General features: G+C 36.5%; 5 protein-coding genes and 2 pseudogenes across 5 annotated transcripts; 2 read left to right on the top strand and 5 right to left on the bottom strand.

Annotated features, from left to right (window-relative positions):
• On the top strand, positions 244 to 1526 carry LOC104729617 (rhodanese-like domain-containing protein 15, chloroplastic). Its single transcript, XM_010448579.1, has 5 exons — positions 244 to 461; positions 577 to 773; positions 1014 to 1084; positions 1184 to 1237; positions 1324 to 1526. The coding sequence occupies exons 1-5, from the start codon at positions 310 to 312 to the stop codon at positions 1396 to 1398; spliced, it is 549 nt and encodes a 182-aa protein (XP_010446881.1). The 5' UTR covers positions 244 to 309; the 3' UTR covers positions 1399 to 1526.
• On the bottom strand, positions 3472 to 4238 carry LOC104733126 (serine/threonine-protein kinase STY17-like). Its single transcript, XM_010452737.1, has 5 exons — positions 4197 to 4238; positions 4041 to 4121; positions 3850 to 3903; positions 3634 to 3768; positions 3472 to 3543 (listed from the first exon to the last, which is right to left on the bottom strand). Exons 1-5 carry the CDS (start codon positions 4236 to 4238, stop codon positions 3472 to 3474), a joined length of 384 nt encoding a protein of 127 aa, XP_010451039.1.
• Positions 5814 to 18730, bottom strand: LOC104729616 (serine/threonine-protein kinase STY17-like). Its single transcript, XM_019233909.1, has 17 exons — positions 18139 to 18730; positions 17839 to 17953; positions 17650 to 17738; positions 17435 to 17551; positions 17254 to 17308; positions 16875 to 16985; positions 16613 to 16663; positions 16299 to 16398; positions 7750 to 7822; positions 7559 to 7666; positions 7375 to 7448; positions 6966 to 7141; positions 6750 to 6845; positions 6594 to 6674; positions 6403 to 6456; positions 6187 to 6321; positions 5814 to 6096 (listed from the first exon to the last, which is right to left on the bottom strand). The coding sequence occupies exons 1-17, from the start codon at positions 18342 to 18344 to the stop codon at positions 6025 to 6027; spliced, it is 1713 nt and encodes a 570-aa protein (XP_019089454.1). The 5' UTR covers positions 18345 to 18730; the 3' UTR covers positions 5814 to 6024.
• On the bottom strand, positions 8124 to 15961 carry LOC104733049 (serine/threonine-protein kinase STY17-like). The gene is made up of 18 exons (XM_010452667.2): positions 15361 to 15961; positions 15079 to 15193; positions 14878 to 14969; positions 14664 to 14780; positions 14483 to 14537; positions 14097 to 14207; positions 13844 to 13894; positions 13443 to 13615; positions 13252 to 13359; positions 13068 to 13141; positions 12659 to 12834; positions 12443 to 12538; positions 12287 to 12367; positions 9236 to 9289; positions 9065 to 9154; positions 8790 to 8936; positions 8404 to 8514; positions 8124 to 8201 (listed from the first exon to the last, which is right to left on the bottom strand). The coding sequence occupies exons 1-18, from the start codon at positions 15564 to 15566 to the stop codon at positions 8124 to 8126; spliced, it is 1935 nt and encodes a 644-aa protein (XP_010450969.1). The 5' UTR covers positions 15567 to 15961.
• Positions 20274 to 20884, top strand: LOC109128072. The gene has a single exon (XM_019233798.1). It carries the CDS (start codon positions 20629 to 20631, stop codon positions 20815 to 20817), a length of 189 nt encoding a protein of 62 aa, XP_019089343.1. The 5' UTR covers positions 20274 to 20628; the 3' UTR covers positions 20818 to 20884.
• Positions 21009 to 25726, bottom strand: part of LOC104729613 — a 6472-nt pseudogene continuing 1754 nt past the window's right edge.
• Positions 21641 to 25726, bottom strand: part of LOC104729612 — a 5747-nt pseudogene continuing 1661 nt past the window's right edge.

The raw sequence follows: 25726 nt of genomic DNA, 5'->3' as shown, positions 1-25726 counted from the left end.
TTAAGATTGGGCCTTTCGGTCGTCTTATCTTATCCGAGTCAGCAAGTTATCCTCTTCTACACGACTCACGAGGCACGGAGTTGGACTTATCAATCTACGCATGGCTCTTACATTACATTCTTGGAATCGACTTTGCTCCATAATTGAATTTATCCGTAAAATGATAGAGACTCCAAGATCGGACATAAAACTTGCTGACGCGACACGACACCAATACTCTGTATATATATAATAAACGCAAGAGAAGAACTGAAGAAGTATCTTAAGTAGACTCGAAGCATCTAAGAGAAAAAGAAGAAAAAAAAAGAAATGGAAACTACGGCTTTAAACACAACCGCACGAATTGGGAACTGGTCATTGGCTATTTCTCCACCTCTACAAACATGTGGATCGTTCAACTTGCAGTTACCAACACGTAAAAGTGTTATTGTAGCAAATCTTCAAAACTCAAACTTCCGATGGTGAGCAATGATCGGAATCTCTCTTTTTTCTCTCTCTCTCTCTCTCTCAAGTTTGGATTATATGAGTTATCATTAAATATCTATGTGAGTAGTACTAACTTAGTTCTCGTTGAAGGAGGAAAGCAACGACAACTAACAGAGGAAATGTTGCAGCAGAGGCAGCTAGAGTTCCTACATCAGTACCGGTAAGAGTGGCGCGTGAGCTAGCTCAAGCAGGTTACAAGTATCTCGACGTGAGGACACCAGACGAATTCAGTATCGGACATCCGACTAGAGCCATCAACGTACCTTACATGTACAGAGTTGGATCAGGTTATTTTTTATTCATCACCCACCTTTACTCTTTACATTCCTCTGTTCTTAAACAGAGGAACAGCTGAATGGAAAACTTAAAACTAACCAAAAGCCAAAAACGCTGCAGGAATGGTCAAGAACCCGAGTTTTNTATTATTTATTCATCACCCACCTTTACTCTTTACATTCCTCTGTTCTTAAACAGAGGAACAGCTGAATGGAAAACTTAAAACTAACCAAAAGCCAAAAACGCTGCAGGAATGGTCAAGAACCCGAGTTTTCTAAGACAGGTCTCGTCCCATTTCAGAAAACACGACGAAATCATCATCGTAAGTTTACGTTTTAGCAAGACCCTGATGAGAACAATCTCTCTCTTTTTAACATCATCTTTGAGGATCAGAGCATAATAATTAAAACTACTATTGTAGGGTTGTGAGAGCGGAGAAAGGTCTATCATGGCTTCAACTGATCTTCTCACTGCTGTAAGTGTGATTCACTTCTACTTAAACAGCTTAGTGATAGAATTAGTTACAACAGTTTCCTGATTTAGAACAAACGATTTTTACAGGGATTCACGGCGGTCACAGACATTGCTGGGGGATACGTCGCTTGGACGGAGAATGAGCTCCCAGTAGAAGAGTGAAAACACACATGACATGACCAAACCACCTCCTGTAATTATCAATAATTTATGTAGATGTTCTCAACCCAAGTGTTTCTGTAATGACATCGTTTATGACCAAATTAATAAGAATACTTGCTTCATAAGAACGGCTTCAAAAGAATGGTTTAAACACTCTGCAGTGATCATTGTATCAAAAGGAAATTGATTTAGAAAAATAATACATGGACAAAAAGAGCGAGGCTCTAAGAGGACTGTACAAAAGGAAAACGAGAAAGTGTGTAGAGCTCTATCAAACCGATCAAACCACAGTTTCAGGGCACTCGAGAGAGTGTCAACGATGGCCTTTTCTTAGGCCTGAAAAGTAACCACCATGTTTATCATTTTGGTGCTCATAATACTTAATGTAAATTCTCTATAAATTAATATTATTATAAATGAATAAAATATCATAGTCCCCATATTTTTAATATAATTAATAGAGGGTTTTGATGTACAAAGACTAGTTTTGATTAAAAATGTTATGATCATATACAGATCTTTACAACATTTTGTAATCTAACATATATAGCAATTTAAAATCCTCATTTTCTTACAATAAGTTTATATGCCTTTTAGTTTAGATAGGCCCAATTAAACAGTGCGTACCGTTGATTCCCAAAAAAAATCTCATAGCCAACTTCGTCTTACCCGGAACAGTGATTGGAGAGAGAGCAAAATTTTTGAAGGAAACCAAAAATCGAAGTCGCAAGAATATGGAAGAATATCATTTCGAATGGAGCCGTCGGTTCTCTTAAGTTTAGACTTCAAAATGTTGATTGTACATAAAGTATTCAAATATTAACAAAGATAGATGTTTGTTCTTGTATGTGTTGCATGTACATGACCAAATTGGAATATGATCAAACCTAAGCTTAAGGTATATTTTTTTTTTTGCACAAAGTATGTTCTTTATAAACATAAGTTTCACATTAATTTTTAATTTATTTTAGTCCTCACATAGAGTATTTTGTTATTTAAGACTTTTTTGTCTCAAGTATTAATTAATAATATCTAAAATAATTTGCTTTATTTAAGATATTTAATAAATAGTATATCTACCCATTAATAATTTGTTATAGTCCTCACATTAATAGTTTGTCGCAACTTATTTGCTGAGCTAACCATTAAAGCTGTTATTTTCTCTGCATCTTGCAGAAGACACGGTGGCTGACTTCCTCACCGCCGCTATGTTCGGGTTAAGCTTCCTTGTCGACTCCACTGATGCAATGATTTTCCTTCATTTGGTGTGCTTAAAGATCTTGAAAGCATAAATCTGCTGCTTCTGGCCTTGGAAAGAAGTTGTACACATACTAGAGCCGCCATGATCATCGCGTAGATGTTGAGGAAAAAAGATGATTTCCGGGAAATGAGAGTGTTTTGACCTTAGGATTTGTGACCCCTTCATAACTGACTAGGCTTGGGCTTTATTTTCTAAACGTGTGCTTAATCTTTTAATAACTTGAGTCGTATCGTTTTATTTTTTTTGTTAATCACATCTCACATTCTCACTAATGAATGACCGTTGACGGGTGATAATAGAACTTATATTATTTATTTAGCCACTCTAATCTTTAAAAGTTAAATTTCATACAGTATAAATAACTTCAAGATTGGTTCATATGTATTTCCAGTTTAATTAAACAAAATAGGTTTGTTTGTTTTTCTCCTCAGCTTAGCTTTCCACTATCTCAGCCACTTGTCTCAATAGTCTTAGGCCCAAAAGTTATCTATTTGTTACCAAAATAAGCCAATTAATATTGGGCCTTTCTGTCGCCTTTATGTAGATGTTCTAATAATATTTGTTTATGACCAAATTAATAATAATACTTGCTTCATAAGAATGGCTTCAAAAGAATGGTTTAAACTTTATTGACTTGTAATGCAACTCAAACTCTGCAGTAATCATAGTATCAAAAGGAAATTGCTCTAGAAAAATAATACATGGACAAAAAGAGCGAGGCTCTAAGAGGACTGTACAAAAGGAAAACGAGAAAGTGAGTAGAGCTCTATAAAAACCGATCAAACCACAGTTTCAGCGCACTCGAGAGAGTGTTAACGATGGCCTTTTCTTAGGCCTGAAAAGTAACCACCATGTTTATCCTTTTGGCGCTCATCTTCTCCAACCTGGTGGTTTCACAATATATTATTGCTCAGAATTGCGTTGGTATAGGTATAATATAACTGGTCAGAGAGATATAATGATATAGCAATTACCTCGTGGACTAGTATGTTAAGCATTTCTATGATTTCTGCAAAATCGGGTCTTTGAGCTGGGTCTTGCTGCCAACATTTCTCAAGAAGTTCAGTCAGCTTTGGGTGTGTTTGCTTTGGAATTTTTGGTCGAAGTCCCTGTTAAATAATACAAGTCATTGTGCTAAAGCCTCTCAACAAGGCACAAGAAATAACTGTAAATCCCTATAAACATGATACCTTTTGGACAACGCCAACAGCAGCTTGCAGTGGAGTCAAGTAAGCGTATGGCAGCTGTATTCATTAACACACAAAAGATAACGAGTTTAGCAACTTTCTAGCAAAAGTTTAACACACAAAAGATAACGAGTTTAGCAACTTTCTAGCAAAAGTTAAAAACAAAAAATGTTTTCACTCATTAAGAATCTTACTTCACCAGTCAAAAGTTCCCACAGCACAATCGCGTAGCTAAAAACATCTGCCCTGTGATCATAAGGTTTGTGCTCAATGACCTGAGTTCACAAAGTCTAGTGTCAAAAGCACGGAAAGCCAAAAAATAATAAAAACAAGACAAAGAAGTATAATACCTCTGGTGCCATCCATCGGTATGTCCCTGTTTCAGCTGTCATGACCCCTGACTCAGTCTGCACTCTGGCAACCCCAAAATCGNTCTTAGGCCTGAAAAGTAACCACCATGTTTATCATTTTGGTGCTCATAATACTTAATGTAAATTCTCTATAAATTAATATTATTATAAATGAATAAAATATCATAGTCCCCATATTTTTAATATAATTAATAGAGGGTTTTGATGTACAAAGACTAGTTTTGATTAAAAATGTTATGATCATATACAGATCTTTACAACATTTTGTAATCTAACATATATAGCAATTTAAAATCCTCATTTTCTTACAATAAGTTTATATGCCTTTTAGTTTAGATAGGCCCAATTAAACAGTGCGTACCGTTGATTCCCAAAAAAAATCTCATAGCCAACTTCGTCTTACCCGGAACAGTGATTGGAGAGAGAGCAAAATTTTTGAAGGAAACCAAAAATCGAAGTCGCAAGAATATGGAAGAATATCATTTCGAATGGAGCCGTCGGTTCTCTTAAGTTTAGACTTCAAAATGTTGATTGTACATAAAGTATTCAAATATTAACAAAGATAGATGTTTGTTCTTGTATGTGTTGCATGTACATGACCAAATTGGAATATGATCAAACCTAAGCTTAAGGTATATTTTTTTTTTTGCACAAAGTATGTTCTTTATAAACATAAGTTTCACATTAATTTTTAATTTATTTTAGTCCTCACATAGAGTATTTTGTTATTTAAGACTTTTTTGTCTCAAGTATTAATTAATAATATCTAAAATAATTTGCTTTATTTAAGATATTTAATAAATAGTATATCTACCCATTAATAATTTGTTATAGTCCTCACATTAATAGTTTGTCGCAACTTATTTGCTGAGCTAACCATTAAAGCTGTTATTTTCTCTGCATCTTGCAGAAGACACGGTGGCTGACTTCCTCACCGCCGCTATGTTCGGGTTAAGCTTCCTTGTCGACTCCACTGATGCAATGATTTTCCTTCATTTGGTGTGCTTAAAGATCTTGAAAGCATAAATCTGCTGCTTCTGGCCTTGGAAAGAAGTTGTACACATACTAGAGCCGCCATGATCATCGCGTAGATGTTGAGGAAAAAAGATGATTTCCGGGAAATGAGAGTGTTTTGACCTTAGGATTTGTGACCCCTTCATAACTGACTAGGCTTGGGCTTTATTTTCTAAACGTGTGCTTAATCTTTTAATAACTTGAGTCGTATCGTTTTATTTTTTTTGTTAATCACATCTCACATTCTCACTAATGAATGACCGTTGACGGGTGATAATAGAACTTATATTATTTATTTAGCCACTCTAATCTTTAAAAGTTAAATTTCATACAGTATAAATAACTTCAAGATTGGTTCATATGTATTTCCAGTTTAATTAAACAAAATAGGTTTGTTTGTTTTTCTCCTCAGCTTAGCTTTCCACTATCTCAGCCACTTGTCTCAATAGTCTTAGGCCCAAAAGTTATCTATTTGTTACCAAAATAAGCCAATTAATATTGGGCCTTTCTGTCGCCTTTATGTAGATGTTCTAATAATATTTGTTTATGACCAAATTAATAATAATACTTGCTTCATAAGAATGGCTTCAAAAGAATGGTTTAAACTTTATTGACTTGTAATGCAACTCAAACTCTGCAGTAATCATAGTATCAAAAGGAAATTGCTCTAGAAAAATAATACATGGACAAAAAGAGCGAGGCTCTAAGAGGACTGTACAAAAGGAAAACGAGAAAGTGAGTAGAGCTCTATAAAAACCGATCAAACCACAGTTTCAGCGCACTCGAGAGAGTGTTAACGATGGCCTTTTCTTAGGCCTGAAAAGTAACCACCATGTTTATCCTTTTGGCGCTCATCTTCTCCAACCTGGTGGTTTCACAATATATTATTGCTCAGAATTGCGTTGGTATAGGTATAATATAACTGGTCAGAGAGATATAATGATATAGCAATTACCTCGTGGACTAGTATGTTAAGCATTTCTATGATTTCTGCAAAATCGGGTCTTTGAGCTGGGTCTTGCTGCCAACATTTCTCAAGAAGTTCAGTCAGCTTTGGGTGTGTTTGCTTTGGAATTTTTGGTCGAAGTCCCTGTTAAATAATACAAGTCATTGTGCTAAAGCCTCTCAACAAGGCACAAGAAATAACTGTAAATCCCTATAAACATGATACCTTTTGGACAACGCCAACAGCAGCTTGCAGTGGAGTCAAGTAAGCGTATGGCAGCTGTATTCATTAACACACAAAAGATAACGAGTTTAGCAACTTTCTAGCAAAAGTTTAACACACAAAAGATAACGAGTTTAGCAACTTTCTAGCAAAAGTTAAAAACAAAAAATGTTTTCACTCATTAAGAATCTTACTTCACCAGTCAAAAGTTCCCACAGCACAATCGCGTAGCTAAAAACATCTGCCCTGTGATCATAAGGTTTGTGCTCAATGACCTGAGTTCACAAAGTCTAGTGTCAAAAGCACGGAAAGCCAAAAAATAATAAAAACAAGACAAAGAAGTATAATACCTCTGGTGCCATCCATCGGTATGTCCCTGTTTCAGCTGTCATGACCCCTGACTCAGTCTGCACTCTGGCAACCCCAAAATCGGCAACCTTGACGACCTGTTTCAATATTATGTAGAATTTAAAGACATGCACCTCTGTTCTGTTCAAATGAAAAGAATTTTGCGGAGACAGAAGGTGGAAAGACTACATAAACTGTGGCCAAAGATTGAGGCTTACTTCATGTTCGTCCATAAGAAGATTAGCAGTCTTAAGGTCTCTATGAATGATATTGTTCTGATGCAGATAGTTCATTCCTTTAGCGACGTCAAGTGCCACTTTAAGCAAAGATTGAATTTTAAAAACGCCTTTGTGTTTGTGAAGAAAGTCATAGAGGCTCCCCCGAGTCATGAACTCTGGTACAAAAAGCATAAAATCAGCTGACCATGAATGCATATAGAAAGCCAAAACTAGCAAATGAAATGTTAGGGTATTATATAGTATATACTAAAGAAGAATCTATAGGAACCCGAACCTCAATGTCTTGCTGAAACAACTTTCTCACCATGCATGAAGATACAGAACCAACAGAAAAATAAACAATCTTCGATGGAACCAGTTACCTATTCAGAATCTACTGACAACTTACCCGTCACAATGCAGAGGTTTGGTGATCGTGTGCATGCACCGATAAACTGGACAACATTTTTATGCCGAACTTTCCTACAAATAGGAAATTCAGTAAGAACCGTCCTCTACTGAGAAAATTAGTGCATGTCTCTGAATTTCAACTTTTTTTAATGGACGTTAGTTGTACAAAAATGAGGGGGCACCTCATTATATACACTTCCTGAGAAAACTCTCGTAGCATTTCCGCATTTACACGCTCAGGCTTGAGAATTTTGATGGCTACCTCCTGACTACAATAGGTTCCTCTAAATCTGCATAGCCATCAAGAATTCTACATTTGTTAACTTCCTAACACTGTTTAAAAAGAAGAGAATTTTGGAATACTAAAACTCACAGTTCCCCATATGATCCACATGCCACTTTTTTTTCAATGCTGAGTTGTTTCATGTCAATTTCCCACTCATCAGTTCCATCAGTAGGTATTTCAACACAAGCAGGTAGCAGCTCGTTGGTCGATTTGTCATGCTCAAAGAAAGTAATAGATTTCTGTTTTGAACAAGGTTGATCCTGCAGAGCAGCCAGTGTGGAATATGGAGACATGACAACTATCAAAATTGATTCAAACCATAGCAACAATACATCAGTACAGCGTCAGATTCAGTTTTGGAGCGAGCTAATGTTACTTATAGCATTAGTTGCATTTTCAGAAATGAAGCTGAGAATGAGGCATGGAGAATATATAAAGTATCACATGAAGATAATAAATTCTTATGACAAGAAAATTATAAGAGATACCTTAAGCTTCCTTATCTCCTTCCCCAATGCATCTTTTAAACCTTCTGTTTCCTGTATTTCCAAAGTGCATAAAGTTTTTCAACCAGCTTAGTGATGACAGGGACATAAAGTCATCTACTTAATACATCAGTCACAAGTCAATTACCTAATACATAAAGTGATTAATTCAATGGTCAATATCTTTCAAAGTCATTTACTTAGTACACATGATGGTTCTGAAAGATGTGATCCATACAGAAAACTGATATTATACCTCCTGGGACCAACCATCAACAACGAATACATCCAGAGAGAAACCATCAGCGGTAGAGAAAGCATGAGCCTCTTGAATATTCAATCCAAGTTCACCAAGCATAGAAGTTAACTGCAACAAGAGACAGTTTCTCGCTCAGATATTGACTTAATGGAATAAACAACCACCCATTCTCTACATAACTGTGTCAGTGTATCTAATGGATACTTAAAAAGTGCATTTAACCAGTGGAAACAAAATGCACATATTTGTATTTTGGGAATTATAAACATTACTCAACTCAACTAAGAAGAAATTTACAGAAATTGTTAAAGAACACCAACTCACAAGTTTTCCATTATGAGAGCTGACATAAAAGAAATGGAAAAAACAATGTATCAACCAACCTGACTAAGGAGTTTCGGCTTGTCTATTGTTGAAAAGGTGATTTCGTGCATCGGTCTATAAGATAGGAAAGGGATCATAATGTCACCACATATGAGAGGACGATTCCAAGCTACAGAGTATTTCTCAGTAATTATATGCAGACAAGACTAGAGGAATACAATATAACAGAAGAAATTTCACCGAGAATTAGGCAAGTGTGCATTGACAGCACTATCATCATCTTCAGCATGATCTTTGTATGCTTGTGTAAGAGCCTCAAAATTAGGAGAAGAACCAAAAGTTGGAGGTGCAAGAACCCTTTTTTAACAGGAAGCAAAAAAAAAANCTTTGGGTGTGTTTGCTTTGGAATCTTTGGTCGAAGTCCCTGTTAAATAATACAAGTCATTGTGCTAAAGCCTCTCAACAAGGCACAAGAAATAACTGTAAATCCCTATAAACATGATACCTTTTGGACAACGCCAACAGCAGCTTGCAGTGGAGTCAAGTAAGCGTATGGCAGCTGTATTCATTAACACACAAAAGATAACGAGTTTAGCAACTTTCTAGCAAAAGTTTAACACACAAAAGATAACGAGTTTAGCAACTTTCTAGCAAAAGTTAAAAACAAAAAATGTTTTCACTCATTAAGAATCTTACTTCACCAGTCAAAAGTTCCCACAGCACAATCGCGTAGCTAAAAACATCTGCCCTGTGATCATAAGGTTTGTGCTCAATGACCTGAGTTCACAAAGTCTAGTGTCAAAAGCACGGAAAGCCAAAAAATAATAAAAACAAGACAAAGAAGTATAATACCTCTGGTGCCATCCATCGGTATGTCCCTGTTTCAGCTGTCATGACCCCTGACTCAGTCTGCACTCTGGCAACCCCAAAATCGGCAACCTTGACGACCTGTTTCAATATTATGTAGAATTTAAAGACATGCACCTCTGTTCTGTTCAAATGAAAAGAATTTTGCGGAGACAGAAGGTGGAAAGACTACATAAACTGTGGCCAAAGATTGAGGCTTACTTCATGTTCGTCCATAAGAAGATTAGCAGTCTTAAGGTCTCTATGAATGATATTGTTCTGATGCAGATAGTTCATTCCTTTAGCGACGTCAAGTGCCACTTTAAGCAAAGATTGAATTTTAAAAACGCCTTTGTGTTTGTGAAGAAAGTCATAGAGGCTCCCCCGAGTCATGAACTCTGGTACAAAAAGCATAAAATCAGCTGACCATGAATGCATATAGAAAGCCAAAACTAGCAAATGAAATGTTAGGGTATTATATAGTATATACTAAAGAAGAATCTATAGGAACCCGAACCTCAATGTCTTGCTGAAACAACTTTCTCACCATGCATGAAGATACAGAACCAACAGAAAAATAAACAATCTTCGATGGAACCAGTTACCTATTCAGAATCTACTGACAACTTACCCGTCACAATGCAGAGGTTTGGTGATCGTGTGCATGCACCGATAAACTGGACAACATTTTTATGCCGAACTTTCCTACAAATAGGAAATTCAGTAAGAACCGTCCTCTACTGAGAAAATTAGTGCATGTCTCTGAATTTCAACTTTTTTTAATGGACGTTAGTTGTACAAAAATGAGGGGGCACCTCATTATATACACTTCCTGAGAAAACTCTCGTAGCATTTCCGCATTTACACGCTCAGGCTTGAGAATTTTGATGGCTACCTCCTGACTACAATAGGTTCCTCTAAATCTGCATAGCCATCAAGAATTCTACATTTGTTAACTTCCTAACACTGTTTAAAAAGAAGAGAATTTTGGAATACTAAAACTCACAGTTCCCCATATGATCCACATGCCACTTTTTTTTCAATGCTGAGTTGTTTCATGTCAATTTCCCACTCATCAGTTCCATCAGTAGGTATTTCAACACAAGCAGGTAGCAGCTCGTTGGTCGATTTGTCATGCTCAAAGAAAGTAATAGACTTCTGTTTTGAACAAGGTTGATCCTGCAGAGCAGCCAGTGTGGAATATGGAGACATGACAACTATCAAAATTGATTCAAACCATAGCAACAATACATCAGTACAGCGTCAGATTCAGTTTTGGAGCGAGCTAATGTTACTTATAGCATTAGTTGCATTTTCAGAAATGAAGCTGAGAATGAGGCATGGAGAATATATAAAGTATCACATGAAGATAATAAATTCTTATGACAAGAAAATTATAAGAGATACCTTAAGCTTCCTTATCTCCTTCCCCAATGCATCTTTTAAACCTTCTGTTTCCTGTATTTCCAAAGTGCATAAAGTTTTTCAACCAGCTTAGTGATGACAGGGACATAAAGTCATCTACTTAATACATCAGTCACAAGTCAATTACCTAATACATAAAGTGATTAATTCAATGGTCAATATCTTTCAAAGTCATTTACTTAGTACACATGATGGTTCTGAAAGATGTGATCCATACAGAAAACTGATATTATACCTCCTGGGACCAACCATCAACAACGAATACATCCAGAGAGAAACCATCAGCGGTAGAGAAAGCATGAGCCTCTTGAATATTCAATCCAAGTTCACCAAGCATAGAAGTTAACTGCAACAAGAGACAGTTTCTCGCTCAGATATTGACTTAATGGAATAAACAACCACCCATTCTCTACATAACTGTGTCAGTGTATCTAATGGATACTTAAAAAGTGCATTTAACCAGTGGAAACAAAATGCACATATTTGTATTTTGGGAATTATAAACATTACTCAACTCAACTAAGAAGAAATTTACAGAAATTGTTAAAGAACACCAACTCACAAGTTTTCCATTATGAGAGCTGACATAAAAGAAATGGAAAAAACAATGTATCAACCAACCTGACTAAGGAGTTTCGGCTTGTCTATTGTTGAAAAGGTGATTTCGTGCATCGGTCTATAAGATAGGAAAGGGATCATAATGTCACCACATATGAGAGGACGATTCCAAGCTACAGAGTATTTCTCAGTAATTATATGCAGACAAGACTAGAGGAATACAATATAACAGAAGAAATTTCACCGAGAATTAGGCAAGTGTGCATTGACAGCACTATCATCATCTTCAGCATGATCTTTGTATGCTTGTGTAAGAGCCTCAAAATTAGGAGAAGAACCAAAAGTTGGAGGTGCAAGAACCCTTTTTTAACAGGAAGCAAAAAAAAAAAAAAGTAGTAATGTTACTGAAAAACTCTAAAGATCAGCCAAAATATCTATAGAACAGCATAGATCCCTACCTGCTCGAGTTGTAAGAGCTTTGAGCATCTTCCTTAACCGCAGGATCTGAAGAATCAGCGTCACCAGAATTACCATTCAACGTGGGAGAAACCTGTAAGGAAGGAAACACAAGGAGGACTANCGTATGGCAGCTGTATTCATTAACACACAAAAGATAACGAGTTTAGCAACTTTCTAGCAAAAGTTTAACACACAAAAGATAACGAGTTTAGCAACTTTCTAGCAAAAGTTAAAAACAAAAAATGTTTTCACTCATTAAGAATCTTACTTCACCAGTCAAAAGTTCCCACAGCACAATCGCGTAGCTAAAAACATCTGCCCTGTGATCATAAGGTTTGTGCTCAATGACCTGAGTTCACAAAGTCTAGTGTCAAAAGCACGGAAAGCCAAAAAATAATAAAAACAAGACAAAGAAGTATAATACCTCTGGTGCCATCCATCGGTATGTCCCTGTTTCAGCTGTCATGACCCCTGACTCAGTCTGCACTCTGGCAACCCCAAAATCGGCAACCTTGACGACCTGTTTCAATATTATGTAGAATTTAAAGACATGCACCTCTGTTCTGTTCAAATGAAAAGAATTTTGCGGAGACAGAAGGTGGAAAGACTACATAAACTGTGGCCAAAGATTGAGGCTTACTTCATGTTCGTCCATAAGAAGATTAGCAGTCTTAAGGTCTCTATGAATGATATTGTTCTGATGCAGATAGTTCATTCCTTTAGCGACGTCAAGTGCCACTTTAAGCAAAGATTGAATTTTAAAAACGCCTTTGTGTTTGTGAAGAAAGTCATAGAGGCTCCCCCGAGTCATGAACTCTGGTACAAAAAGCATAAAATCAGCTGACCATGAATGCATATAGAAAGCCAAAACTAGCAAATGAAATGTTAGGGTATTATATAGTATATACTAAAGAAGAATCTATAGGAACCCGAACCTCAATGTCTTGCTGAAACAACTTTCTCACCATGCATGAAGATACAGAACCAACAGAAAAATAAACAATCTTCGATGGAACCAGTTACCTATTCAGAATCTACTGACAACTTACCCGTCACAATGCAGAGGTTTGGTGATCGTGTGCATGCACCGATAAACTGGACAACATTTTTATGCCGAACTTTCCTACAAATAGGAAATTCAGTAAGAACCGTCCTCTACTGAGAAAATTAGTGCATGTCTCTGAATTTCAACTTTTTTTAATGGACGTTAGTTGTACAAAAATGAGGGGGCACCTCATTATATACACTTCCTGAGAAAACTCTCGTAGCATTTCCGCATTTACACGCTCAGGCTTGAGAATTTTGATGGCTACCTCCTGACTACAATAGGTTCCTCTAAATCTGCATAGCCATCAAGAATTCTACATTTGTTAACTTCCTAACACTGTTTAAAAAGAAGAGAATTTTGGAATACTAAAACTCACAGTTCCCCATATGATCCACATGCCACTTTTTTTTCAATGCTGAGTTGTTTCATGTCAATTTCCCACTCATCAGTTCCATCAGTAGGTATTTCAACACAAGCAGGTAGCAGCTCGTTGGTCGATTTGTCATGCTCAAAGAAAGTAATAGACTTCTGTTTTGAACAAGGTTGATCCTGCAGAGCAGCCAGTGTGGAATATGGAGACATGACAACTATCAAAATTGATTCAAACCATAGCAACAATACATCAGTACAGCGTCAGATTCAGTTTTGGAGCGAGCTAATGTTACTTATAGCATTAGTTGCATTTTCAGAAATGAAGCTGAGAATGAGGCATGGAGAATATATAAAGTATCACATGAAGATAATAAATTCTTATGACAAGAAAATTATAAGAGATACCTTAAGCTTCCTTATCTCCTTCCCCAATGCATCTTTTAAACCTTCTGTTTCCTGTATTTCCAAAGTGCATAAAGTTTTTCAACCAGCTTAGTGATGACAGGGACATAAAGTCATCTACTTAATACATCAGTCACAAGTCAATTACCTAATACATAAAGTGATTAATTCAATGGTCAATATCTTTCAAAGTCATTTACTTAGTACACATGATGGTTCTGAAAGATGTGATCCATACAGAAAACTGATATTATACCTCCTGGGACCAACCATCAACAACGAATACATCCAGAGAGAAACCATCAGCGGTAGAGAAAGCATGAGCCTCTTGAATATTCAATCCAAGTTCACCAAGCATAGAAGTTAACTGCAACAAGAGACAGTTTCTCGCTCAGATATTGACTTAATGGAATAAACAACCACCCATTCTCTACATAACTGTGTCAGTGTATCTAATGGATACTTAAAAAGTGCATTTAACCAGTGGAAACAAAATGCACATATTTGTATTTTGGGAATTATAAACATTACTCAACTCAACTAAGAAGAAATTTACAGAAATTGTTAAAGAACACCAACTCACAAGTTTTCCATTATGAGAGCTGACATAAAAGAAATGGAAAAAACAATGTATCAACCAACCTGACTAAGGAGTTTCGGCTTGTCTATTGTTGAAAAGGTGATTTCGTGCATCGGTCTATAAGATAGGAAAGGGATCATAATGTCACCACATATGAGAGGACGATTCCAAGCTACAGAGTATTTCTCAGTAATTATATGCAGACAAGACTAGAGGAATACAATATAACAGAAGAAATTTCACCGAGAATTAGGCAAGTGTGCATTGACAGCACTATCATCATCTTCAGCATGATCTTTGTATGCTTGTGTAAGAGCCTCAAAATTAGGAGAAGAACCAAAAGTTGGAGGTGCAAGAACCCTTTTTTAACAGGAAGCAAAAAAAAAAAAAAGTAGTAATGTTACTGAAAAACTCTAAAGATCAGCCAAAATATCTATAGAACAGCATAGATCCCTACCTGCTCGAGTTGTAAGAGCTTTGAGCATCTTCCTTAACCGCAGGATCTGAAGAATCAGCGTCACCAGAATTACCATTCAACGTGGGAGAAACCTGTAAGGAAGGAAACACAAGGAGGACTAGTCAAGTCAGTAAGAGTACCATGCAGCTAATTCAAACAAAAGATTTCAGTATCAAACACGAATCAAAGCTTTAATCAAACCTGAACACAACGAACTTCAAAAACAGGTCTAGTAGCAGGATCTTCAGCTAACTTCAGTAACCTCTGATGAGTAAGAACATCTTCTGCCCTCTCAACATTTACATCCAGAGCATATCTTTAAGACAACAAAACATAAGTAAACTTGCATCATCATCATCAGTACTAACTAAACGAGGAAAAGTGACTAAGAGCGAACCTACAAAAACACGTGGTAATAACCAGTTTACATTCAGACAAGAAAATGACAAAAAAAAAAAAAAAATCCATGTTATTTAAGAATACCGAGCAGGGAGACGATTGAAGTGAAGCCAGAGCTGATCATCAAAACCAGGGAAATTAGCTTCTTCGTAATTGAATTCTTGAATACGCTGAAGAACCTCACCGTAGACCTCGAGTTTCATACGATGCTGTCTAGGGTTTTCTTTAGATACAGAAGCAACGACGGCTCTGCTTCCGCAACTCTCCTCTGTCTCCTCTTTGATCGCCATCGGGATTAACAGAATCCACGAACGAACGAACGGGTGGATCAAGAAATTGAAAGACACAAAAAAAAAAAAAAAAAGCTACAGTAAACAAACAAACAAAAAACATAAACAGTAGGATTGATCTCTTTCTTCGATCCAAAAGCCACACAACAAAATTAAAAAAAAAAAGGAGATTGATCCAAGATTCAAGAGTAAAAAAAAGATGAGAGAAGAGAGAGAGAGAGTGAGATGATGATGAAAAAGCCAGGGAGGACCATGAACGTTTCGTTGGTGTAAACACGTAGGAGCTTGTCCACGTCATCATCGTGTTGAGTTGGGTGGGTCTATATGAGTGTGGGTCACGGGGGCAAATACTCTCTTTTTATCTTTAAAGAGAGCTCTCTCTCTCTCTCTAAATGGATAATGGACCATTGTTTGCCCTTTTTTATTTGCTATTAGATAATTTTGTATGGATGGTATGGTGGTGATCTCATCTTTTATGTAGAAAAAAAATCAAGGAAAACGAGATGGTGGATCATGGATCGGTGATGGATGATGCCATTATATAATTTTCTTTTCCTTTTTTGCTATTTTGTGTGATACAAATTTGATGACATGCTTTTTTATTTTTTTTTCACGATTTGTTTTTTTTTTCCGTAGTTGTATAAGTTTAGTAATTGGTAAGTGGTAGTATATACATCTTTGTTGCAAACACGGGAGTTATGACTTCTTTTTCTCCTACATNCCACTCATCAGTTCCATCAGTAGGTATTTCAACACAAGCAGGTAGCAGCTCGTTGGTTGATTTGTCATGCTCAAAGAAAGTAATAGACTTCTGTTTTGAACAAGGTTGATCCTGCAGAGCAGCCAGTGTGGAATATGGAGACATGACAACTATCAAAATTGATTCAAACCATAGCAACAATACATCAGTACAGCGTCAGATTCAGTTTTGGAGCGAGCTAATGTTATAGCATTAGTTGCATTTTCAGAATTGAAATTGAGAATGAGGCATGGAGAGTATATAAGGAATCACATGAAGTTTATGACAAGAAAACTATAAGAGATACCTTCAGCTTCCTTATCTCCTTCCTCAATGCATCTTTTAAACCTTCTGTTTCCTGTATTTCCAAAGTGCATAAAGCAACCAGCTTAGTGATGATAGGGACATAAAGCCATCTACTTAATACATCAGTCACAAGTCAAGTACCTAATACATAAGTGATTTATTTAATGGTCAATATCTTTCAAAGTCAATTACCAAGTATATCAGTGACAAGTAACATGATGGTTCTGAAAGATGTGATCCAGACAGAAAAAATGATATTATACCTCCTGGGACCAACCATCAACAACGAATACATCCAGAGAGAAACCATCAGCGGTAGAGAAAGCATGAGCCTCTTGAATATTCAATCCAAGTTCACCAAGCATAGAAGTTAACTGCAACAAGTGACCGTTTCTCGCTCAGATATTGGCTTAATGGAATAAACAACCACCCATTCTCCTCTACATGACTGTATCTAGTTGATACTTAGAAGTGCATTTAACCAGTAGAAACAAAATGAACAGATTTGTATTATGGGAATCATAAACATCACTCTACTCAACAAAGGAGAAATTTACAGAAATTGTTAAAGAACACCAAGTCACATGTTTCCATTATCAGAGCCGACATAAAAGAAATGGAAAAAACAATGTATCAACCAACCTGACTTAGGAGTTTCGGCTTGTCTATTGTTGAAAAGGTGATTTCGTGCATCGGTCTATAAGATAGGAAACAAAGCATAATGTCACCACATATGAGAGGACGATTCCAAGCTACAGAGTATTTCTCTGTAATTATATGCAGACAAGACTAGAGGAAAACAATATAACAGAAGAATATTCACCGAGAATTAGGCAAGTGTGCATTGACAGCACTATCATCATCTTCAGCATGATCTTTGTATGCTTGTGTAAGAGCCTCAAAATTCGGAGAAGAACCAAAAGTTGGAGGTGCAAGAACCCTGTTTTAAACATGAAGCAATAAACATAATACAAATGTCAGCGAAAACGTCTAAAGATCAGCCAAAATATCTATAGAACAGCATATATAAATCCCTACCTGCTCGAGTTGTAGGAGCTTTGAGCATCTTCCTTAACCGCAGGATCTGAAGAATCAGCGTCAGAATTTCCATTCAACGTGGGAGAAACCTGCGAGGAAGGAAACACAAGGAGGAATAGTCAAGTCAGTAAGAGTATCTCATGCAGCTAATTCGAACAAAGATTTCAGAATCAAGCACTTTAATCACACCTGAACACAACGAACTTCAAAAACAGGTCTAGTAGCAGGATCTTCAGCTAACTTCAGTAATCTCTGATGAGTAAGAACATCTTCTGCCCTCTCAACATTTACATCAAGAGCATATCTTTTAAGACAAAACATAAGTAAACTTGCATCATCATCAGTACTAACTAAACGAGAAAATGTGAAAACTAAGAGCAAACCTACGAAAACACGTGGTAATAAAACATGCGAAAATTAACCAGTTTTCATTCAGACAAGAAAATGACAAAAAAAAAATCCATGTTACTTAAGAATAGGGGTTAATACCGAGCAGGGAGACGATTGAAGTGAAGCCAGAGCTGATCATCAAAACCAGGGAAATTAGCTTCTTCGTAATTGAATTCTTGAATACGCTGAAGAACCTCACCGTAGACCTCGAGTTTCATACGATGCTGTCTAGGGTTTTCTTTAGAAACAGAAGCCACGACGGCTCTGCTTCCGCAACTCTCCTCTGTCTCATCTTTGATCGCCATCGGGATTAACAAAATCCACGAACGAACGGGTCGATCAAGAAATTGAAAGACAAAAAAAAAAAAACAGCAACAGTAAACAAACAAAAAAACATAAACAGTAGGATTGATCTCTTTCTTCGATCCAAAAGCCACACAACAAAATTAAAAAAAAAAAGGAGATTGATCCAAGATTCAAGAGTAAAAAAAAGATGAGAGAAGAGAGAGAGAGAGTGAGATGATGATGAAAAAGCCAGGGAGGACCATGAACGTTTCGTTGGTGTAAACACGTAGGAGCTTGTCCACGTCATCATCGTGTTGAGTTGGGTGGGTCTATATGAGTGTGGGTCACGGGGGCAAATACTCTCTTTTTATCTTTAAAGAGAGCTCTCTCTCTCTCTCTAAATGGATAATGGACCATTGTTTGCCCTTTTTTATTTGCTATTAGATAATTTTGTATGGATGGTATGGTGGTGATCTCATCTTTTATGTAGAAAAAAAATCAAGGAAAACGAGATGGTGGATCATGGATCGGTGATGGATGATGCCATTATATAATTTTCTTTTCCTTTTTTGCTATTTTGTGTGATACAAATTTGATGACATGCTTTTTTATTTTTTTTTCACGATTTGTTTTTTTTTTCCGTAGTTGTATAAGTTTAGTAATTGGTAAGTGGTAGTATATACATCTTTGTTGCAAACACGGGAGTTATGACTTCTTTTTCTCCTACATTAACAAAGTTTTTTTCCCCCAAAAATATATATGTTGCCAAAAAAAATGATCTTAATATGAGGGCCTAATTATAAGTAGTACAGGCACTTCCAATTTTCAATCTTAACGATACAGAACATATCTATTAGGCCCGTGTGGCCCAGCTTCTAAATTAATCAGCGAGAGATATGCTACATCCTTTTACCAAAAGTAAAATTAAGAGTGGCAACAATCGCAAACTTAAGACAAAAATGATACCAGGAATCCTATAACACTAATGGTTCGGTAATTAAAATCGTAGAATGTGAATTATATACTACATACTGTATATAAAATAAATTAATAAGAAATTTACCAACAAAAATATTTTTACAATTGATAATCTTTCTTTTTTTGTCTGGGAAAAAAAAGAAGGAAACAAGAAAGAGGGGAATATTAATACAGCTGTGCGTGCTAACGTGGCAAAAACCAATCAAAGAAACCCAATGATTGGTCAGTCAGTGCGTGCTGACGTTTTGCTTTTGCGTCTCTTCTTTATTAACAAACTAACAAATAAAAAGTATATAACAAACAATTTATAATTTATTAATGACAGTCATATAGTATTAGAATAGGTCAATCAAACAATTATTCCATGAATTTCAATTAATACTTCAGAGAGGTTGACCCAGCTTAATTAACATCTCCTCCGAAACATAACCTCAGAATTCCAAATCTTGAAACCCATAATGTTTCATTACATACACCTTGTCCTTAAACAAACAATCTATATCATCTTAATCAAATCAGCGTAATAAATAAAATTAATGACCACAAGATGCGGTTAAGCCGTTAAGGTAAGGGTCTATTACACGTAGGATATAAAACCAATCATACGAGGCCATGTGTGTAGGAAAAGAGATAAGCCAGTTGCAAGTCGTGTACACGCTAAAACCACCTGAGACGCGTTTCCAAGGTTGGTTTAGCAAATCCCCAAGTTACTACTACTAACAAGTAGAAAACATATGTCATAGACTAACAATGTTTTGTTTCATTACATCACATGACACCCAATTGGTGGTCTCCGTGCATATTATATCTGAATTAGCCGCGTAAACACGATAACATCAAAAATATATAAGAGATAATTAATTAATCTTATCATACGAGACTTTTGTACCTGCATCTTTTATGGTAGAGACATAATTAAAGACAATTATTCCACTAATAAACGATTTTAAGTAACACCTATAAAAGCGTAATGTGGTATTGTTTAATCGCGTAAGTACACAAGCAAATTAAATGAACTAATATATTTTCTTGAAGAATACGTAAATTATAAAAGAAAAAAAAAACAAAGAGGTTAATGATGTTGAACGTCATCGCATCATCATTGCTCCACCACTCCTCTATTTATAGTCTATTTTTTCTTCGTTTTATTTTCTTTTCATTTACACTCTTGTCTTTCCACATTTGGTCCCTTATATGATAGTGCTTCGTCTTCTTCTTCTTCCATTTTTCTTTTATAGCGAATAATCGTCTATCCAAAGAACAGAAACAGAGCAATCTACAACGAAAAAAAGTGTGAAGAAACCAAGTATAGAGAAGAGAACAGTTATGGGGCAATGCTCATCGACGACCAGGATGAGGAGAAAGAGGAAAAGAGGAGAAGAAGAAGGTTGCAGAGAATCAATGGAGAGGAATACAGGATGTTTAGCTATGGTGAAGGAGAGGCGTTCTAGGTTTTATATCGCCCGAAGATGTATTCATATGTTGCTTTGTTGGCACAAATACGCCAATTCTTGATGAGGTTTGTGTTATTAGTATATTCGATAAGTTAAGCACGTATATACGATTATTTTTTTTTACTCTCTGGTCATAGCTTTGTTTTTGGGGTTTCTTTTTTTAGTTTGAAAGTTTCAAGCTTATTAATTTGGCATCTCTCTACCTTTTTGTTTTAAACAAATAAGTACTTGCCAACCATGAACCATCTCAAAGATTCTCATCACAAAAGATATCCTGATTCACACAAAAACAAGTAGTGTAGCGACATAACAGAGAAGCTATTACAGTTTTGTAGTTTTCACTTCACTGCGTTCTAGCAGAATAAAACGCAACAACAGACAAGAAATCAAAACCCAAAGTGTTGCCTGACAGAATCTTTATGCTATTTTAAGGATGATCAATTACACAAACCTAAATCAACACATAAGTTGTTGAGTTCCTCTGTCAAGAGGATGAAACAGGTCATCTCGAGCCACGGGATTCATACCTTCTCTCTGATCTCTCTGACCTCTCTGACCTTCTTTCTGGCCTTCTCCCATAAGGAGAGTAAGACCTATCTCTTCTAGACCTTCTTTCATCACGGGGTGAATAGTCGCGTCTTGGTGACCTACGGTCTCTATAATCATCACGGTCATAGTGCCTCCCTCGACTGCTACGGCCTTCTCGGTCTTCTTTTGCACAACATAAAAAGATGACAGAACAGTTAGCAATCTTTTTCTTTGTTGACACTTGACACTTACACTTAATAATAGAGGCTTCACAAATGGTCACTTACCGGTGTCTCTGGAGCTTTTCAAGCCAAGATAGTGGCCTGGGGTGGGAGTTCTCGGGCGCTTTCTCCGGGACTGAAGACAACACAAAGTACATAAACCTCCATGTAACAAGTTAAACAAAAGCCACACAGTATATTCAAAGAAACAAGATGCATCCTAGTCTGGAGAACACTTGACTAATAGTTGTTGATACTTGATAGTTGATAATGTCCTTTGATTAGTTGAGAGTTGAGAGTAGAGGCAATATAGTTGCATATGATTAGTTGGGTCAGAACATTTGGAAAAGCTGTTTAAGCTGGCGATTCGATTGATCAAGCTGTGTTTCACTTAATGATGTTGAGCAAGCATGAGTACTCTTATCATCTCTGATTGTTGCTTGATGCAATATTTTCTGAATGGTCAGAAAACCTCCAAGTCAACAAATAATGATATCAAACTAATCATATCGCCACCAAAATAAGCATGAAATTTTTACCCTTTCGACAGTAATGTATCGGCCTTCTAGTACAGACTGGTTGAGATATTTGATGCAGCGCTCAGCATCCTTAAGACTATCCATTGTAACAAAGGCAAAACCACGAGATACACGGGTACGAGGCTCCATCACAAGAAAACAAGACGCAACCTATGGAAATGAAACTAGTCAACTACATATTAAGGAATCGTATGCTCAAAAAATGCAGAGACAAGAAATAATATTTAAACTGGCAACATGAGAAAGGAGAATCAGCTTAAGATGTTATCACCTTTCCTTCCTTGGAGAAATGTGATTCAAGATCCTTGTCAGTGACTCTTGTAGATAGACCAGTCACATAGAGAGTTGTACCAGGGTTTTCAACTTCACTTCTGTCAACCAAAAATTATTCAGATAACGGAAAACTAAACATTAGAAACTATAAATCCAATAACAGACAACAAGACATTCAAACTCAGAAGTATAAAGCTAGAGCTAACCTTCCACGGCTTCTTGACCTTGACCTATTAAGTGTAGTTGATGAATAAAGATTAGCACGTAATATTCTTCCATAAGTTTTCAGTGACATACCCAAAAAACAAAAAAAAAAAACCGTCAACTTAATGCAAAATAACTAACCTTCCACGGCTTCTTAACGGAGATATGGGTCTAGGCAAAGATCTTGACCTCGACCTGGACCTAAGCCTGGACCTGGATCTAGATCTTGACCTGGATCTGGCTCGTCCTTTCCGGGGTGAAGGAGATCGTGAAACCCTGATATCCCTAATACAAAAATCAAGTCTACGATTACAAACTGTATTACACAAAAAACCAAAAAAAAGTGTATCCGAGGCATACTTCAAAAACACCATCTAACTTAAGCTCAATGAGCTAAAATATCCAATTTAATTAGCTTTTGCAACAACCCAAAATCAACAAAAAATTATAACTAGATAGAAAAGTACTCCAATACTAGATCTTTAACAAGTTCCCCAAACCAATCCCGTCAGATTCACAGAGCTTACGCAATATTGTATAAAAACCAAAAAAGAGACAACAGCCCTGAAAAAAAAATGCGTAGCAATAGAAGAAAACTTTAAATCTAACCTTCTTCGAGGAGAATCCGCCTGCAAAGAAACCCAAGTAAAATATCTCAGCAATTTCCTCTGAAATATAAATCGCAATTCAAAGAAGAACGTATAGATTTAATCGTAGAAGCTCACCATTGCGAAAGAAACAGAGGTCGCGTCGCGATCGAGACGGAGAGAGTTAGGGTTTAGTTTTAAGCCAAGAGAGCGTGAAATCACTTCTTCGTTTCCCCCTTGTCTACAGATGAATTTTTTTTATTCTTTAAATCTTATATTAAACGAGTAGTAAGTAATTCCATGTGGCAAGACTCACCTTTTTTTATGGTGTGCACATTCTTCAACTCGTCGTAATCAATCCGGATTTTAATTTCCGGTCTGCCTCGTTCTTTCCAACACGGTTCGGGTCGGTTCGATTTTTGCTGTTTTTTTCATTTTTATTCCGGGTATTAACTTTATGGACCTGTCTATGCATCTTCGGTTTGGTCCGGTTCGAACATTTATGCTCACAATCATTAATCAAATTACAAACCCAGAAATAAATAGAATATCCTCATATAATTTTGCCTCATCATCAACTCTACATTTTGCACCCAAGCAAATAAATACTTGGAGTCTTTGACGACAATCACAAAAGAATGTATCAAAAGAAACAACACAGTTAAATGTACAACTCAAACAACACATTCTCAGCTATATATATTCAGGATCAAAAGAAACCCCAAAAATGCTGAAATTTATATTTAACATTAACATTACGTGGTTAAAGTGTCAGGAAGAGCCATGGAATGAGCTCCGATGATCTTACCACCAACATCTGGGAAAGTCTCGTAATCAGGAAGAGGGCTCACTTTACCATCAATGTCTACTAGTAGAGGATACTTTATTAAGTGACCTTGTAGCTCTGCGAATTCCGTATCTATGAATTTTTTCCAGTTTCCTTCAGAGATTTCATTCACGTTCTTCACACATTCCAGATCTGATGGCTTTACAAATTCATCTCCAGTTTTGCCTAAATGCTCTGCCCATAGTGACATTCTGTATCCATACACCTGTGTATATGATAAGATATACCAGCAAACCTCTTTATTCGTTATACTTTCACCAAGTTTCATACTGATTCAAGAATCTAGAGCAGAACACACAATTTCTCAACCTAACTTTTCATTTTTTTCCGTTGTTTCTAAATCTATGATTTAGGAATTTTATACTTCTTTCATAATGATACAGATTCTAATAGACACTTTTGAGATTTCGGTTATGGTACAGGTGATGATGTTAGGAGGAAGGCAAACCTGGCCACGTGGGTGTTTTCCCTTGTGATTCCATGTATAATGAGGTTGATATGCGCCCATGGCTATTTCGGTATCTTTCGTGCCAGCCATAGATCTTTGGTTGATATTTGCAGATCCCATGAGTACATACTCATCATCTACTATCATCCCCTTTGCGTGCACGTAAATCATAAAACGCTGGAACTTATAAGAATCCGACACCTGAAAAATGCAGTTAAAAAAGATCACTAGGCATTTGTTTCCACTGATTACAACTGAAAGTATATGTATGATTTCTCTATCACTAAGCTAGAGCTTTTGTGAATGTATCAGTTCTTAGTTTTTGAAGCTTATACCGTATTGCCATTGGTGGCTGGCATATCATCTGGAAGTTGCTCTCGTTTACCAAGGCAATAAAAGTTAAGGTAATCGAGAGGATGAGCATCTGATTGCACCGCTTTCAGTTCTTTCGCTATAACATCATACATCATTTGCATAGTTTGGCTCTGCAAAATGAAAAGCACAAAGGATGTTTAGCAGAAATGTTTGTTTCACTTTAAAAATAAGGGAATAATCTATTTTGGTACTGGCACTGATCTTAAAGTCAGCTAAAAACGTTACCTGCCAATATAGAATTTCTTGCACAGGGCCAGACTTTGGGTCGCCTTCAGGCCACAATGGTATGACGACATATACAGCAAATCTTTCTTTAGCTCTGATTTTACTAACAATCTTTAGTGCCAACTCCATAGGAATAAGATTATCAGCTCCTGTCCATTCAAGACAAACCAGAATCAGAAAATCCACGAACGAAAGTTCATTATACATTCCGGATAACAGTCCGGTGAAAATGCAGCCAAACATACAAAATTAGTAACTGAGAATAATACTAGACTTTACACAGTCTATGCAATGTGAGCATTTTATTTCCTAGTCTAAGAACTGTACTCAAAGATCAAAACGTACCTGCATCTTTATAGGAAGGCCAAGCATAAGAAGAACCCAAGAAATACTGATTCTCGATATATATGAAATGCTGGGCAGATCTGATTGTCTGGATATATGCCGTCTGGATGCTTTTATCTACAACAAGACGCTTGGCACATTCCAGATGCTGCAGTAAATAAATAATTTTGAAGACTTAGTAGTGCAATTAATACAATCTGGGGCTTATAAACAGAAATTCCACTGAGTAACGGTTGATGTCAAGGACAATTACTAGTGAAAATAAGTTAATCTACCAACCTGAACCTCAGCCTCATCTTCATATTTTGGAAATCCTTTCACAGATCCTGAATCAATAGAACGGAACACCTGAAAGCCAAAGAAACCACATGGTTATAT

This window comes from Camelina sativa, chromosome 12 (assembly GCF_000633955.1).
Source record: "Camelina sativa cultivar DH55 chromosome 12, Cs, whole genome shotgun sequence".
Classification (NCBI taxonomy): Eukaryota; Viridiplantae; Streptophyta; class Magnoliopsida; order Brassicales; family Brassicaceae; genus Camelina; species Camelina sativa.
The sequence above is the reverse complement of the archived record's forward strand: the minus strand, read 5'-3'. Positions and strand labels throughout refer to the sequence as shown.

Bases quoted from the DNA above. Each gene is read 5' to 3' on its own strand.
- LOC104729617 (XM_010448579.1), top strand. From the start codon at position 310: ATGGAAACTACGGCTTTAAACACAACCGCACGAATTGGGAACTGGTCA. The intron at 462-576 runs GTGAGCAATGAT...TTCTCGTTGAAG, and splicing joins CAAAACTCAAACTTCCGATG to GAGGAAAGCAACGACAACTA. The intron at 1,085-1,183 runs GTAAGTTTACGT...CTACTATTGTAG, and splicing joins AACACGACGAAATCATCATC to GGTTGTGAGAGCGGAGAAAG.
- LOC104733126 (XM_010452737.1), bottom strand. From the start codon at position 4,238: ATGACAGCTGAAACAGGGACATACCGATGGATGGCACCAGAG. The intron at 3,769-3,849 runs GTATCATGTTTA...ATTATTTAACAG, and splicing joins CTGTTGGCGTTGTCCAAAAG to GGACTTCGACCAAAAATTCC. The intron at 3,544-3,633 runs GTAATTGCTATA...TGAAACCACCAG, and splicing joins TTAACATACTAGTCCACGAG to GTTGGAGAAGATGAGCGCCA.
- LOC104729616 (XM_019233909.1), bottom strand. From the start codon at position 18,344: ATGGCGATCAAAGATGAGACAGAGGAGAGTTGCGGAAGCAGAGCCGTC. The intron at 16,664-16,874 runs GTATAATATCAT...TTGGAAATACAG, and splicing joins TTGATGGTTGGTCCCAGGAG to GAAACAGAAGGTTTAAAAGA. The intron at 7,667-7,749 runs GTGAGTTTTAGT...ATGGCTATGCAG, and splicing joins TGTGGATCATATGGGGAACT to ATTTAGAGGAACCTATTGTA.
- LOC109128072 (XM_019233798.1), top strand. From the start codon at position 20,629: ATGGGGCAATGCTCATCGACGACCAGGATGAGGAGAAAGAGGAAAAGA.